Below are 14,833 nucleotides of genomic sequence, written 5' to 3'. Positions count from 1 at the left end.
CCGGTGCTGCGGACAGGCCGGTCCCGGGACCGGCCCGCTGCGGCCCCGTTCCCGCCCGGTGAACGGGTAGGCCTCGGGCCCAGGCGCAAGAACCCAGCGGCGCCCCGCCGGCCCGCTACAAAGCCACCCAATCAGCGCTCGCAGCGCGCCAGACCGACAGCCGCCTCCGCCAATCAGAGGCGCCCGCCGCGGCAGCCAGTCGGCAGGCGAGACGCAGCGGGGAGTGTGGCTGGGCGGGTCACGTGGGGAGCGCTCCGCCAATCAGCGCCGCGCGACGCGGGGTCGCCCCGGCTCCCGCCAAGTACGAGCGGGACGGGCCGGGCGGGACCGGGCCCGGGAGCGGCGGGGGCTGCGCGGCCCGGCCCGCCGCGGTCCGCCCGCCGCCGCCCGGCCCCGCCGCCAGCCGCGCCGGCCGTCGCCACAGGTAGGGCCGAGCTGGGGGTGCGGTGCGGCCCGGCCGGGGCGCGAGGTGTTTCCGGCGGCGGTTGGGCCGCGGGGTGCGCGGGGCCCGCCCGGGGTAACAAAGGAGGCGCCGGAGCTGCCGCCGCGCCCCGGGACTGGGCCCGGGCCCGTCCTGCGGCCTCACTCGCGGAGTCACAGACCGGTTTGGGTGGGGAAGGATCTGAAATCGCACCCCATTCCAGCCGTGTCACGGGTACGGACACCCTGAGGGCTCCGGCCCGGCCCGGCCTTGCGCACTGTCAGGGAGCCGGGGACAGCCGCCGCTGCTCCGGGCACCTGTGCCACGGCCTGCCCCCCTCCCAGCCGGGAAATTCCCCCTCACACCTCGCTGGGTGCAGGCCCAGCCTCCTGGGGACATTCCCGGCCAGCCCAGCGAGGGGGACACTGTGGCTGCCGGGACCCGCCGGCTCGGGGTTCCTTTGGCTTGGGGGGGTCAGGGGGGCCCCTCTGTCCTCCCTCAGCGGCCCTGGGAGAGCTGCTGGGCTCCTTGGGAACAACCACGGGTGTTGATTTGCTGTTTTCTTCCGTAGCCATGGAGTGCAGAGACAAAGCTGCTGTTCCTCCACGGAAGCTCGTCCAAGGTAAGGGAATGTCTCTCACCCAGCTCAGTTTTAACACATTAACAGCAGTTCAGACCTGGTTTTGTGAAATACATTGGCTCTGCTGTGATTAAACCACCTCTAAGTGGCTCTTCTCAATTTTATGCTTCAAAATGAATGAAATCCTTTGATGTTTCCTGTCACTGAGTAACCTGGTGTTGTTGTTGCAGCTCGGCTGCCCTTCAAGCGCCTCAATCCTGTGCCAAAGGAAAAACTCGATCTGGATTCAGAAGTGAAAAAAGTCAAGAGCTCCCCAAGTGCTTTTGTTCCGAGCAAGGATCCCTCCCTGGATGCCTCGGGTGGCTCCCTGGACAATGTGGAGAACGACTGCCAGCTGGGCTCCGACGGGAATCTGACTCCAAAACTTGTGAACGGGAAGGGTCCGTTGGACCATTTTATCCAGAAGAACCCAGGAGGTGACACGAGTGACCCTGGGGACGATCCTGACCTCTCCAAGGGCCATTTTATCCAGAAGAACCCAGGAGGTGACACGAGTGACCCTGGGGATGATCCTGACCTCTCCAAGGGCCATTTTATCCAGAAGAACCCAGGAGGTGACACGAGTGACCCTGGGGATGATCCTGACCTCTCCAAGGGCTCTGGCCACGGACTCGAGGGGGATGTGGATTCCAGAGCTGCCGTAACCAGCGGCACCACGATAGGAAAAGAGCTGAACCAGCTGAGCTGCCTGAATTCCTCACAGAGCAGCCCAGCAGGTGACTCCACGGAGACTGAGGGGCCCTGTGCAGCCGCAGCCAAGGCAGAGCAGGATCCGGGAGCTGGGATCCAGCCGCGCTCCAGGGCGGTGGCAGGCAGGAAGGGGACCCAGGGCGAACTGAAGGATGTGCTCTTTGAGGGGAAGGTGCCCGTGGTGCTGCTGGAGGACATCATGAGCCTGAAATCCCCCCAGGTGGTGTCTCTGGACAGCAGCGGCACAGGCTCGGAGAACGAGGCCCTGGAGTCGTCCCACGAGGGAGACTCGGGACTGAGCAACTCCTCGCTGAGCTCCGGGAGCTCGCCCGACGTGCAGCTCATGGCAGAGGCCAAGAGGAGCTCGAGTCCTTTGGCTGCCTCCACGCCTGCCAGGAAGGTTGGTCCGCTCTGCTCTGGGGTGGAAGCTGCTGTGCTGCAGTGTTTGGGTTCCTGGGATCGTGGGGAACAGGATGAGTGGGGCAACGAGGAGTGTAGGGAAGGTGGTGGTGGTTAATTACTGAGTTATTGCCCTTTGGAATCTTTTAAGTCCTACAGCTAAAGGATTTGATCTTCCCTGGTCTGGCTGCTGCTGTGTTTGCATTTCTTTAATGAAATGCCCACTTGGGACTTGGTGTTTAGGTAACAGCATCCAAGAGCAGTCTGTGCTCCAGTTGCTGTTTCCCAAGCTCAGTTCATCCTCCTGGAAGCTGCTGTGGTTCCTGTGAGGATGTTCCCCCAGTACCACCAGTGCAGACGCTTTTCCAGCTCTCAATTCCTGCAGCTGCCATGGAAAAGCTCTGGCACAGGTTTCCCAGAGGAGCTGGGGCTGCTTTGGAGGTGCCCAAGGCCAGGCTGGTGGGGGTTGGAGCAGCCTGGGCCAGTGGAATGTGGCACTGGATGGGCTTTAAGGTCCCTCCCAACCCCAAGCATTCTGGGATTCTGTGAAAAAAGCTCTCAGTGAGGGGCTTTTTGGTCACCTGAGTTTCAGTTTAGCAGCTCTGCTCCAGCAGAACACCCCCAAACACCCTGATTTTTGGGGCAGTTTTGACAGGGAAGCTTCCAAGGGCAGCAGCACCTGCTCAGGTGGCTGGAACACCACGGGCATGGTTCTCCCAGTCCTTTTGTTGTGTTTATCAAGTCAAATGATCAATTCCTCCTCTGTGAAAGCTCCCAGTCTTCCACCTCTAAGATAAACAGACACACTCAAGCAGGCATGAAGCATTTGCAGCGTAGCAGAACAACAGAAAGCACTCCTGGTGTAATCCAATAGCGCCAGTGGGGCTGGATTTGTGCGTGTGCTGCTCCCCAAAACGAGGGTCTGCACCCCAAGCTGTGCAGCTGCGAGTCCTGGCAGGTTTGTTTTCCTGGGAGGAAACAGCTCTGAGGAGCTGAAGCTTCCACATTGGCAGAACTCCTGTTTTATATCAGATAAATATAGCAAATAAAGCAGTTGGGCTGTGTTAGCCCGTTAATCACAGTTTAAATGTGATGCTGTGAATGGCAGGAGGAGGAGGAGGAGGGGGGGATCCAGTAAATCAAGTCACAGTGTGCTGAAAGATTGATAAATTAGGCCTTTAACCAGTCTATCAACAATAATCTTAAGCATAAAACCCCTTTTTCTTCTCCCCATAAATAAAAGCTAAATGGGAAGTGTGCCCTGTTTGGAATTTAGGGTCAGTGGGCTGTTACTGGTGGAAGATCAAGTGGACTGTGATGGCAAGAAGAAACAGTGTTAAAATGTGGAAAACAGTCCTTGCACTCACGAAGTTCCAGCTAAATGTCACAGCAAGACAGGTGGATGCAAAAAAAGCCCCAAAGAAACCCAAACTGACTTTGGTTGAGAGCAGCTCCCCTGGGTGCTGTGCAGGTGACGTTCCCAAAATGTTCCTGTGGGGCTGAGGGCACCAGAGGGGTTTGTTGATGCAGGCAGGGTAAGGTGAGGATTTCTGGGATGGATCCAGGCTGGGGTGGGAGGGGGGAGATGGGACGTGCCCGAGCTGTGTCCTCATCCCCTGCTCTGGGGGGATTTGGAGTGGCTGGATGTGATCTGCAGGAGCAGCCTGCTGTGGCTCAGGCTGGAGAGGGAGGAGCAGGATCTCCTCTAAAACTTGATTTTGTAATTGCAGGTACCTCAGAAATTCCACAGAAGTTCAGCAGAGAAGGAGAAGCTGAGATTGCAAAGAGTAAGGCATTTCCCTGACACCTCCCCTGAGCAGCCTTTTGTCTCAGCCCAGCTGGAACATCTCTCTTGCCGTTTTTCCTCACCCTGAGGAGTGTGGAAGAACCTTTAATGCAGGCAGTCAAGGTGCTTGGCTCTTTCCAAAGCTCCTGAACGGAGCTGTGGCTGCATTTGGGGCTCTTGGGGAAGAGATTGGAAACGTTTAAGCCCCAAATTGCAGGTTCTGTTTTTATTAATACACCAGGAGAGTGTATTAATAAATACACTTTTATTTAAGAGTGGGGGAAGCGAGTCTGAGGCTTCCCAGAGAATGTCACCACTGGATGCCACCACTGGGAATGCTCAAGCTCCAGGTTCTGTGTGCTTGGCTGCAGCTCCTTACTCTGCTCCCTGATTCTGCTGCCAGCCATGGAATGCTGGATATAGAGGAGGCTGAAGGGTCTCTGGGGTTTCCAGCAGTGAAATGGACTTTTTTGGGGTTGTTTTTCCTGCACCTGGGAAGGTTTGTGCTCAGGAACCGTGCGTCTCTCAGTGGCTTGTTTATAAACTTGTGTGTTTTATGTAAGTTGTAGCTGTAAAGCTTCTTGCTTTTTCCCAGTGCCCCATATAGAATTCCAATCTGTTGTTTTCTTCCCTTCTATAGCTCTGTTAAAAATAGCGGGGATGTGAGGGAGAGAGGAGAATGGAAGCTAAAAATGATGCTGAGAGTGAACTAGAGCCACCAGTGAGCTGTCAGCTTCACACCAGCACCCAGCACATTCCATGACTCAGGCTGACAGTGTTGTTTCCTTGCCATTGGCACCACTTGGCTGTTGGTGGCTTTCTGCAGTTATTTGTGTTGTGACACTGCTCAGGGAGCCTTGATGTTGACAAGGAGAGATGTGAAATCAATAAAAGAAAACTGAAAATACCCAGGGAGGAGTTGGAGTGTCTGGGCACAGGCAGAGCCTCCTTTCCTGGTGACATCAGCAGCGCCTGCAGCACAGAAAAGCTCTTTTTCTTTAATTTGACATTTTCCTCCTGTGTGTCAGCAGAGCCACGGTGGGAATTGCAGTTGTTTTGGGAGGAAACACCACAAAAGGCAACACTTGCAATAAATCTTCCCCCCACTGTTCCCAGAGCGCCCCTTGAACAAGCTCAGGGCAGTGGTGGTGTCTGAAATGGACGGAGAGGAGGGATGAGGAGTTTGGAGACTCCGGTTATCCCCAGGGATCACGGAATGTCCCAGCTTGGGAGGGACCCTGGGGATCATCCAGGTCTGATTTCTGTGACAGGGGGTTTATTATGTCAAATCAGCTCCAGTTCAGCTGCAGAAGTGACACCACTGTAGCCCTGTGATGACACCACAGCATGAAAGCTTAGCTCAGGAGGAAATATTTTGGAAAGAATCTGAAATCTCCTATTAAATAAGGGAATAATTACGATTTTTTAATTCCCATCTAATTTTCCATAATGCTACAGTGGCAATGAAGATGACTCAATACAAAGCTTTCTTTGTTGCTTGGAGAAATGGAAACACCTTTTTTTTTTTTTTTTTTTGCAAAAGGGAAAAGAATAATTAAAGCTTTCTGGGAGGCAGCACGAGGCAGCTCAGCTGGCACCAGGGAGCCGTGGATGTGCTCCCAGCTGCTTTCCCGGGAAGGATGAGGGTCCCTCCCATTGCAGGATATTTTGTGATGCTGCAGGTCGAGCTCTGGGTGGGTCCAGGCTCCTCTTGCAGAGGTGGGATGCTGATTTTGGTGCCACGAAGGCGCAGTTCCCTGAGTGTCCCGTTTGTGCCCCAGGATCAGGAGCGCGCAGACAAGCTCCAGAAGCTGCAGGCAGAGAGGGAGGAGAAGGGGAGGCTGAAGGAAGAGGCAAAAGCTGCGAAAGAACGAGCCAAGGAGGAGGCAAAGAAGAGGAAAGAGGAAGAGAAGGAGTTGAAAGAGAGAGAAAGGAGGGAAAAGAAAGAAAAGGAAGAGAAGGAGAAAGCTGAGAAGCTGCGAGTGAAGGAGGAGAAGCGCAAGGAGAGGCAGGAGGCCTTGGAGTGAGTGCCTGGGCTCCTGGGGACCCTGTGCTCTTCCCATCCCCACCTCTCCCTGTCCCAGAGGCTGCCCTGCTCCAGCAGCACGGGCCTGGGCTCAGGGCTGGCTCTGGAATGCTCGAGGGGCTCTGTGTCCCTGTCCCACAGTGCCTCTGCTGTCCTGCTGCCCCTCCTGGCAGGCTCTGGGCCTGTTTGTTGCAGTCACCCGTGACTTGGTAATTGAAATTTCCCGGTCTGGAGGGAAACTCGAGGCAGCCTGTTAACTTTGGCGCTAAAATGGGTCAATATTTGCTCTAGAGCGAATGAACAAAGCCTCCTCTACACTTAACCAGGGTGGTTCTTGGCTGGACTGACAGATGATCCTCGTGGTGGGGTCTGGGGCTTCCCAGCTCTTCCTCAGTGCAAATAAACCCTTCCTGGAGGGTGACAATCCACATGAACTTTGTTTTCAAGGGCAAAACTTGAGGAGAAGAGAAAGAAAGAAGAGGAGAAACGGTTAAAGGAGGAAGAAAAGGTAAAAAAATACTTTCCCTGGCTTGTCTCTGAATTCTTTCTGGGGTGAGATGGTGGTGCCAGCTGGGGTAGAACAGATCCCTTTTGGGATGGGGCAGATCCCTTTTGGGATGGGGCAGATCCCTTTTGGGATGCAGCCCCGTGACCTGCTGGCGCTGCTGCTCCGGATTTTTACCTGTTGCTTTCACTCCTGCTGGTTCCTTTGCTTTCACCCTCTCAAACGATTTCTGTTTGTGCTTCTGAATGCCCACAAGTGAACCCTGCCCTGGCAGTGGCTCTGGAGCCCTGCTTGTGTCAGGGGGCACAAGGAGTGTTCCTGTTGAGTCACAGGAGCTGGTGACTGCCTGAACTTTGCTTTGAAGCTGAGTCATGCCTGAGCTCACCTTGAATTCCAGAGCTTTCTTCTGTCTCTGTGTTGACATTTGGGTTCTCATTTCAGCGCATCAATGCACAGAAAGCAGAGATCACCAGGTTCTTCCAGAAACCAAAGACTCCACAAGCCCCCAAGGTGAGGGATTGCTGGTCTCTCACAGTTGTTCCTAACAAATGCCCTCATTTCCTTCTCAGCTGCCCCTTACAGCTTCTTAGGTGGTCAAAACATTGTTTTTTCTTAATTTCCTGCTCTCAAAAGCGTAAAGGATTTTAAGAAAAAGGCCAGAGCAGAGACTGCAGGAGACATTTGTGGTTGTTTTAGCGAATCTCAGCTCTGTCTTCTGCATTGCCTGGAAGATCTGCTGGAGTCTTGGACAGGAGGGGTTTAACCTAAATCTTCACTTAACCCAAATCTCAGACCACACCTCAGCAGCAGGTGTTTCCTGCATTGTTGGTGCTGCAGCTTCTCGCTGTCCAAGCCCTGACATTGCTCACTTGATGTTTCAGACCCTTGCTGGCTCCTGTGGGAAGTTTGCTCCTTTTGAAATTAAGGAGAACATGGTCTTAGCCCCGCTCAGCCGTGTTTCCCTGGATCCAGACTACCTGGAACAGCTGGATAAGCTCCTGCGTGCCCAGAACGGCGACAGTTCCTTCTTGAGGGAGCTAAAATGTCGTAAACCACGAAAAACTGGGCCCACTTTGGTCAGTGACAGCAATGACAGTGTGAACAGGTCAGTCTGCGCTTGGGGGCTCGGCTTCTGTTTGATAAAACAAACTGAAGAGGGTTTGAGGGAGTGATGGACACTGGAGAGGAGGGAAGGCTGGAGCTGTTCTCCGGGGCCTGAGCCACCTTCACTGTGTTGGCAGTGACGTGGTGGTGGTGGACAGCTGCCAGGCAGACGCTGTTCCTGAGAGGGAGAAGTTTGGCAGGATGAAGCTTCTGCAGTTCAGTGAGAATCACCGCCCTGCCTACTGGGGCACCTGGAACAAGAGAACCGCCCTGATCCGTGCCAGGAATCCGTGGTCCAAGGACACCGTAAGCACCTCGGCTGCTGCGTTCTCCCCCTCTTTGTGCTCTGGGAGTGAATGTGCTTGGCCAAGTCCTCTGCCTGCCTGGGATTGCTGAGGCACTTTGTTTCCTCAGCTCTGAAACCCCAGGCTGGGTTTGGTGCTGTGCTCTCCAGCGAGGGACAGACGTTTCTTGGCATCTCTTGCAGAAACTGCTGGACTATGAAGTAGACAGTGATGAAGAGTGGGAAGAGGAGGAGCCAGGGGAAAGTCTCTCCCATAGTGAAGAGGTGAGGATCCTGCATGCTGAAACAGTTGGGAACCATTTGCACTCAGCAGTGTAACCTGTAATCCGTTTATGTGCAGGATGATGAAGAGGAGGGAGAGGATGAAGACGAGGACGATGGGTTTTTTGTACCCCATGGGTACCTATCTGAAGATGAAGGTGTGACAGAGGTGAGGGTGTCCCTGAGTTCCAGTGAAGTGTGGAATGTCAATATTGGCAGGGGAGGGGAGCACACAGCGCTGGGCTCCCTCAGGCCTGCACGCTTCAGGAGCCCTGTGTGGCTCGGGGAACACGAGGAAAAGCTGGGTTTAAAAAGCTCTTTTGTGTTTTTAACTGGCGTGGGTGCAATGAGTCCTTTGTCCCCTGTGGCTGCAGGAGTGTGACCCTGAGAACCAGAAGGTTCGTCAGAAACTGAAAGCCAAGGAATGGGATGAGCTGATAGCCAAGGGGAAGAGGTTCCACGTCCTGCAGCCCGTGAAGATCGGCTGCGTCTGGGAAAGGGCAGCAGACGACAACAGCACCAACACGGACCTGAAGGTGCTCCAGCAGTTCACAGCCTGTGTCCTGGATCCACCTGTGCCAGAGGAAGAGCAGCAGACACAGAAATGTAGCAAGAAAAGGGCAAAAGATCAGCAAAGTAAGAGTACTTGCAGACTGTTGTACTCTGCTTTGCAGGGAGTAGGGGGATTACTGAGTGTTGAATTCACAATGTTTCTGACAAGTCTGGAATCCCAGGAATCTCTGAGAGCTCTTGGAAAGGAGTTTTCTGGCAGTGCCTCTCCAAAAAGTCTTGCTCTGGGCAATCTAGGAAATAAAACCAACCAGACTTGAGCAGGCTCTGATTTAGGATGGGCTCGAGCCTGTTTATTGTCTGGGGGAGAGGGTTTGGTTTCTGTGTTGGGTTCCTGTCCTGGGCTTTTCCTGCTCACAAGGACGTGAATTACTCACACGAAGGCCAAACAGGGGGCGAGGATTTCACTCCAGGGTGTTGTTATTATCGAGAGTGAGTTTTGTACATCAAATTCAGCTGCTGTTACAATCGTGGAATCCCAGAGTGGTTTGGGCTGGGAGGGACCTTAAAGCCCATCCAGTTTCTGCCATGGGCAGGGACCCCTTCACTTGCTGCAGTCCCCCTCCAGCCTGGCCTTGGAGCCTTCCAGGGCCGGGGCAGCCCCAGCTCTGAAATCACCCCTGCTGTTTTCCCCCTTTAACCCTTTCCCTGCCGCCCGCAGTCCTCGGCCACCTCCTGCCGCTGCTGCACGGGAACGTGCACGGGAGCAAGGTGATCATCCAGGAGTTCCAGGAGTGCTGCCGCCAGGGACGCTTCAGCGACGTGGCCGAGGGCGGCGACGGGAGCCCCCCGCCGGCGCAGCCCCCGGCCGGGGAGGACGGCGGGGTCCCCTCCAAGGCCAGGCTGAAGAGGATCATCTCGGAGAACTCGGTGTACGAGAAGAGGCCCGAGTTCAGGATGTGCTGGTACGTGCACGCCGAGGTGCTGCGCAGCTTCGGGCACGAGCGGCTCCCCGTGCCGTGCCGCTGGAGCTACGTCACGCAGGTGCCCTGCGCGGGCAGGGACGAGGGCAGCGCCGTGCCCGCCGTGCCCGCCCCGCAGCACACGCCCCCCGCAGCCAAGAGGAAGGCCATGGCGAGCATGTCCATCACCAAGTTCATGAAGAGACCTCGGGATGCTGAGCAGGTGAGTTCTGGCAGGGTGAGCGTGCCCCATGGCTGGGGGTGTTGGCACCCTGGGCTGCCCCCCCAGCTCGGCCTGGTAGCCACAGGCCCGGCCTGCAACACCACAGGGCCATTTTTTATGGGGAAAGAAGCGAAATGATGGGACTAAAGAGATGGGTTTCTTTTGTGTCCCTGCAGCTTGGACTCTCTGTTCCATTTGAAACGTTGCTCTCCTGCTGCTCTTCCATTCTCTGCTATTTGGCAGTGATTGCATCCAAGCTGTGAATAGTTTGAGAGTCTGCTTGGCCTTGGTTTTACAGCTGTGTGTAATTTGTGTGCAGGTTTTATGTGTGCCTGTGGCTGCCAGATGTACAGCCCGAGCTGATGACTTACAGCAGTTGCATGTGAACGGATTAAATGTGGTTCCCAAGTGCTGCAGCTCAGCCCAGAGCAGTCTGTAAAGGCTCCAGCTCATCCTGACACACATAAAGCTGAGTTTCAAGAGCTGGTTTAAAAATGCAATAACTCACAGGGACAAAATGAGATGGAATTGCAGTGGTTGCTGCTTGGGAGCTGTGTTGTGGTTTTCCTGTTGTTGCTTCTGCTTTTCAGGGCAACCACAGGTAGTGCTGGAGCCTAATCATGACTGGAAAATGGGATCATGGAATTCCAGAACGGGCAGGGACGCCTCCCGCTGTCCCAGGCTGCTCCAGCCTGGCCTTGGGCACTCCCAGGGATCCAGGGGCAGCCACAGCTGCTCTGGGAATTCCAGCCCAGCCCCTCACCTCCCTCACAGGGAGGAATTCCTCCCCATATCCCATCCAGCCTGGCACTGGGAGCCATTCCCTGTGTCCTTGTCCCTCCATCCTGGCCCCCAGTCTCTCTCTGTGTCTCCTCTTGGCCCCTTCAGGCACCCACAAAGCTCGGGGTGCTCAGTTGAGGCTTTAGGTGCTGGAACTTTGGGGTTATCAGGGTTTGAAATCCCTGCCAGTGGATTTATTCCTCCTTCCCTGAGCACCAGGTTCAGAAAGAGCCCCAGAATGGTTTGGGTTGGGAGGGACCTCAAAGCTCATCTCGTTCCACCCCCTCCCATAGACCACAGATGAGGCTTTTGATGCTTTTTATGCTTTGCCTTCCCAATTTATTCTTGGCTTTTTTGGCTTTTCTACTGAAAAAGCTCAGCATTCAGGTATTGATAGAGATCAGAGACTTGTGAGAAGCTGTTCAGCCCCCAAACTCCATCTGCTTGGGTTTTTTCTTGTACACTAAATAAAGGCAGAGATAAAAGTCTCTGCTTGGCACCCACTGGAAATTCAGCTTATAAGGGAGCAGAAATAGCAAAACAAAGACTTTTAGGAGAATTACATCACCAGCCTGAATGCTTCAAAGCCTCTCAGAGCTGTGCTGGGGAGGTGCAGCTCCGAGCAGAGGTGTCACAGCCCCAGCAGCTTTTCATTCCTGCTGGCTCAATCAGCCCTGCTCAGGTGCTGAGCTCCCAGCCGAGCTGTGGAGCCAGGCTGGAGCGTGGGGAGCGGCTGGGAGGGCACAGCTGCCACGTTCCCACTCGTGTTCCTCTGCTGGAGCCTCACACCAGGGCTTGTGTGAGTAAAGGTGCTCTTACATAAGCTGTGGAGAGAAAAACGTGGTGCTCAAGTGGGCAGCACCTGCCCACGTGTGGGAGGGATTTCATCTGAGAACTGGGACTTTATTGAGATGTAAACTGAAAATCTCTTGGCTTGGAACAGTTTTTAGGAGATGGGGACTGGGATTTTCATTCCAGGTCCAGCTGAAGGGAAAACAAACAACTCAACAGACCCTCACAGCTGGGCAACTTCAGGCTGTGTCACAAATTGTGTTCTGTGCTCTCAGTTCAAAATAGGGAATTCGGGCTTTTCCCGTGGCAGGAAGAACTGCCACCAGTCCCTGAATAAAAACTGATTGGCAAAGATGAGGAGGAGACAGGAGAGAACAAGGCCCAAACTTGACAGACAACAGTAATTCTCCATCCTGAGGAGGGAGAGAGCATCCAGAGGGGTCAGAGGAGGCTCAGGGGGAATTTGGGGCTGTGCAGAACTCCCTGGCAGGAGGGGACACCAGGACAAGAGGGAACAGCCTCACATTGCACCAGAGCGGGTCTGGCTCGGAGACTGAGGGAACATTTCTTCACCCAAAGGACAGCCCAGGGCAGGGTGGAGTCCCCTCCCTGCAGGGATGTGGCACTTGGGGACACGGCCAGTGCTGGCCTGGGCACTGCTGGGGTCGCTTGGGCTCGCTGAGCTTTACGAGCCTGTGATTCTGTGAAATTAATTAACAGAGAGGGGAGAGAGTTCCTTCCACAATTGCAGCAAGAGTCAGATTTCCCTGAAGCTGCGGGGGTGCTGAGCACGTTGTGTAACAGGGAGGGATCCTGGAGCAGGAGCTTGGCCTCTTTCCCACCGCCTGTGCACTGCAGATGAGGCCTTGTGGCACGAGCCAGGGGCTCCTGGGGCTGGGAGTCACAGCTTTCCCTGCCCCCAGACGTGCCCAAACTGCCCAGCACCCTCCAGACTCACAGCTGGTGCCTGTTCTCTCCCTCAAGGCTGCAGAGATGGACGGCTTTCAGGCAGACACGGAGGAAGACGAGGAAGATGACGACTGCATGATTGTGGATGTACAGCCAGCAAAAGGTGGGAAGTGGGCGCCAGGCTCTTGGCAGACACTCCCCCAAGGAGCAGCAACTGCGTGGGCTGAGCTTGGGGCTTTCTGCCCCTTCCTCACCATTCCTCGAGCTTTTCTTTCTACAGATACTTTATTCTAGAAACTCCTGCTTTTTGGGCTTTTTTAAAGATGCTGCTTTGCTATTTCTGGGCTCCTCTGAGCTGCTCTTGCCTTCTCTGCCCTCCCATCGCCTCAGTGGCACGCAGCCCCGTGAGCAGCCCGTGGCTGCCAGCGTTCCCTGCCCGTTTCTGGGAGCACAAGTGAGCTGCAGCGGTGAATCACTGTAAATATCTCTGCTCTCAGGGGCGTGCAGAGCCCTTCAGGGCTGCCAGGTCTGGCTTTTCACCCCTCTGGTGCCTCCTCGGAGCTGCAGGCGGTGTGAAGGGGATAACCTGGGGGAGCAGCCTGGCTGCTGCTGTGCTCCAGAGCTGAGCTGTGTTTGTGTCCCAGTTATCCCCTGGAAACGGCTTCAAAGCCCCTCTGCTGCGGCGGCCGTGCTGGGACCGGGATGTGGAGCAGCTCCTTTCATCTCCCAGAGCTTCTGGACGTGCTCACCCAGATCAATGAGCTGCCTGCAGGCACGTGCTGCGCTTCCCAAAGCTCTGGGCTCTTTCTTCCTGCTCACAATGCAGCTCTGAGCAAAGTGGGTTTGTGTTGGGCAGCTCCTCTGGCAGATAAGGACTCCAGCACAGAAATTCTGTAGTGTTTGACCCGTTCCAGGCATTATCTGGGCTCTCCTTCCTCTCTGAGCTCCTCTCACCTCCTAGAGCAGACAGTGGGACTGCTTGACATGAAGCCTGGCTTTAATCTTAAGCTGCTTTTGCTGATTACCAGGCTGTGAGCTGAAAACCTCGCCCCAGCTTTGTCACCTCTTGTTCTGAGGGTGCCACTGAGCAGCTTCCCTCCCTCAGGCTCTGCTGGCACACATGCAGCTCCGTTTGTTTGGCTCTGCCTGACTCCAAAGCACTGAAAAGATTATGAAAATCCTTTTTATGGTTGAAAAGTGATTTTTTTTTTTTTTATTATTTTATTCTGGATTGGTGATATTAAATACAAAGCCAGTATTAAAACCAGTTTTTAAATAGTGTTGAAAAGGAGACTCACAACAGATGCAGGAAGCTAACACAGATAAAACATAAAGCAGTCAAATTCTACTGGATTAATGAGGATATTTATAAAAACAAACCCAACACATTCTCTCCTTTGCAGGTTCTACAGCTTCAGAATCCAGTGGCACGAGAGCTGCTGACCAGGACAGCCCATCTAATACAATTTGAGACTTAAATGCCTACTAACTCCTCTGTATGTATGTAGAATGAGCTAGAAGATTTTAAACATTGTGTATCTTTGACCAAGATACTTGAAAGTATTCCACATTTCTTGTAAAGAGAAGACAGCACTTTGTTCTGCTTCAGACCAGATGGAAGCTTAAATTTTTAGTTTTAGCTTTTTAGCTTTTTTTTTTTTTTTTTTTTTTTAAATACTGCATATTAATCTGTCCTTAATAAAGCATTATTGAAATTTTGATACTTCTTTGTAATGGAAGGTATCTTAAGTTATCTCTAAAAGTAGCTGAGGGATTTTGGAATAAGCTTATTGTGATGCCACTGGGGAATGACTGTTCATAATGTTGTACAGCGTGGCCTTGGGTATAAATGATGTACAATTATATATGAATTTATGCTCTTGTACCATCCTGTTTGTGGTCTTACTTGTTCCAGAGAACAGCAGCAGGGTTTACCTTTGGAAAAGGAAAAATGTTTCTCTTATTTCGGGACAGGCCAGGGCTGGATTCTGTCTCTTGTCCCCATCAGAGCTGGGCTCTGTCCCACAGGAAAAGTTGGATTGAGGTTTTAAAGGACTTGATGCTGCACAGAGAAACTCGCTGGGGCTTTCAGCTTTGTGTGACTGGAGAGTTATGAATTATTTCTTTAAAAGACTGTCTGTAGCTGGAGGTTTGTTGTCACCACCAGGCTGTTCCCTGCCGTCAGTCTCTGCTCCCAGTCACACCAGTGCCAGCCCCAGCACAGACTGGTTTGGCATCTCAAACCTACAACACCAGCATAACCCAAACAGCTGGGATCAGAACTGAGTCCTTGAATAAATCCAATTCCATTTGATCAGACTGAGTTTTCTCCCAAGAGCTTCTCTCCAGCAGAGTCACAGTGCCCACAGGAAGGGAAGCCGAGTTCTAAATCAGCCCCATAGCCAGGCTCAGGCTGGGTCTGCAGCCTCACCGCCCCGATCCCTGCTCCTGCTCCAGGTCCCTGCTCCAGCTCCTGCTCCAGCTCCCTGCTCCAGCTGCTGCTCCTGCTCCAGCTCCCTGC

At 53.9% G+C, this 14,833-nt stretch overlaps 1 protein-coding gene across 2 annotated transcripts; it reads left to right on the top strand.

Annotated features, from left to right (window-relative positions):
- Positions 1-10: 10 nt before the first annotated feature.
- On the top strand, positions 11-14,031 carry CHAF1A (chromatin assembly factor 1 subunit A). 2 transcript variants are annotated; one of them, XM_088067679.1, is made up of 15 exons: positions 11-66; positions 993-1,043; positions 1,232-2,151; positions 3,881-3,937; positions 5,718-5,959; positions 6,410-6,470; positions 6,909-6,977; positions 7,349-7,572; positions 7,709-7,877; positions 8,059-8,139; positions 8,216-8,305; positions 8,511-8,772; positions 9,368-9,831; positions 12,388-12,475; positions 13,716-14,031. In XM_088067679.1, the coding sequence occupies exons 2-15, from the start codon at positions 995-997 to the stop codon at positions 13,781-13,783; spliced, it is 2,844 nt and encodes a 947-aa protein (XP_087923805.1). In that variant the 5' UTR covers positions 11-66; positions 993-994; the 3' UTR covers positions 13,784-14,031. The 2 variants fall into 2 exon arrangements, with proteins under 2 accessions (XP_087923805.1, XP_014115820.2); XM_014260345.2 differs by lacking the exon at positions 11-66 and adding an exon at positions 384-424.
- Positions 14,032-14,833: the final 802 nt, after the last annotated feature.

The sequence above is a fragment of the Pseudopodoces humilis genome, chromosome 28 (genome assembly GCF_049639895.1).
Source record: "Pseudopodoces humilis isolate 2021_Gansu_Grassland_sample_001 chromosome 28, ASM4963989v1, whole genome shotgun sequence".
Lineage (NCBI taxonomy): Eukaryota > Metazoa > Chordata > Aves > Passeriformes > Paridae > Pseudopodoces > Pseudopodoces humilis.
This window is presented reverse-complemented; position numbering and strand designations above follow the sequence as displayed.

What these genes read in the sequence shown, in the direction of transcription:
- CHAF1A (XM_088067679.1), top strand. Translation starts at nt 995, where the DNA reads ATGGAGTGCAGAGACAAAGCTGCTGTTCCTCCACGGAAGCTCGTCCAA. An exon ending in GAGAGGCAGGAGGCCTTGGA is followed by an intron (nt 5,960 to 6,409) that starts GTGAGTGCCTGG and finishes TTTGTTTTCAAG; the next exon opens with GGCAAAACTTGAGGAGAAGA. An exon ending in GGATGTACAGCCAGCAAAAG is followed by an intron (nt 12,476 to 13,715) that starts GTGGGAAGTGGG and finishes TCTCCTTTGCAG; the next exon opens with GTTCTACAGCTTCAGAATCC.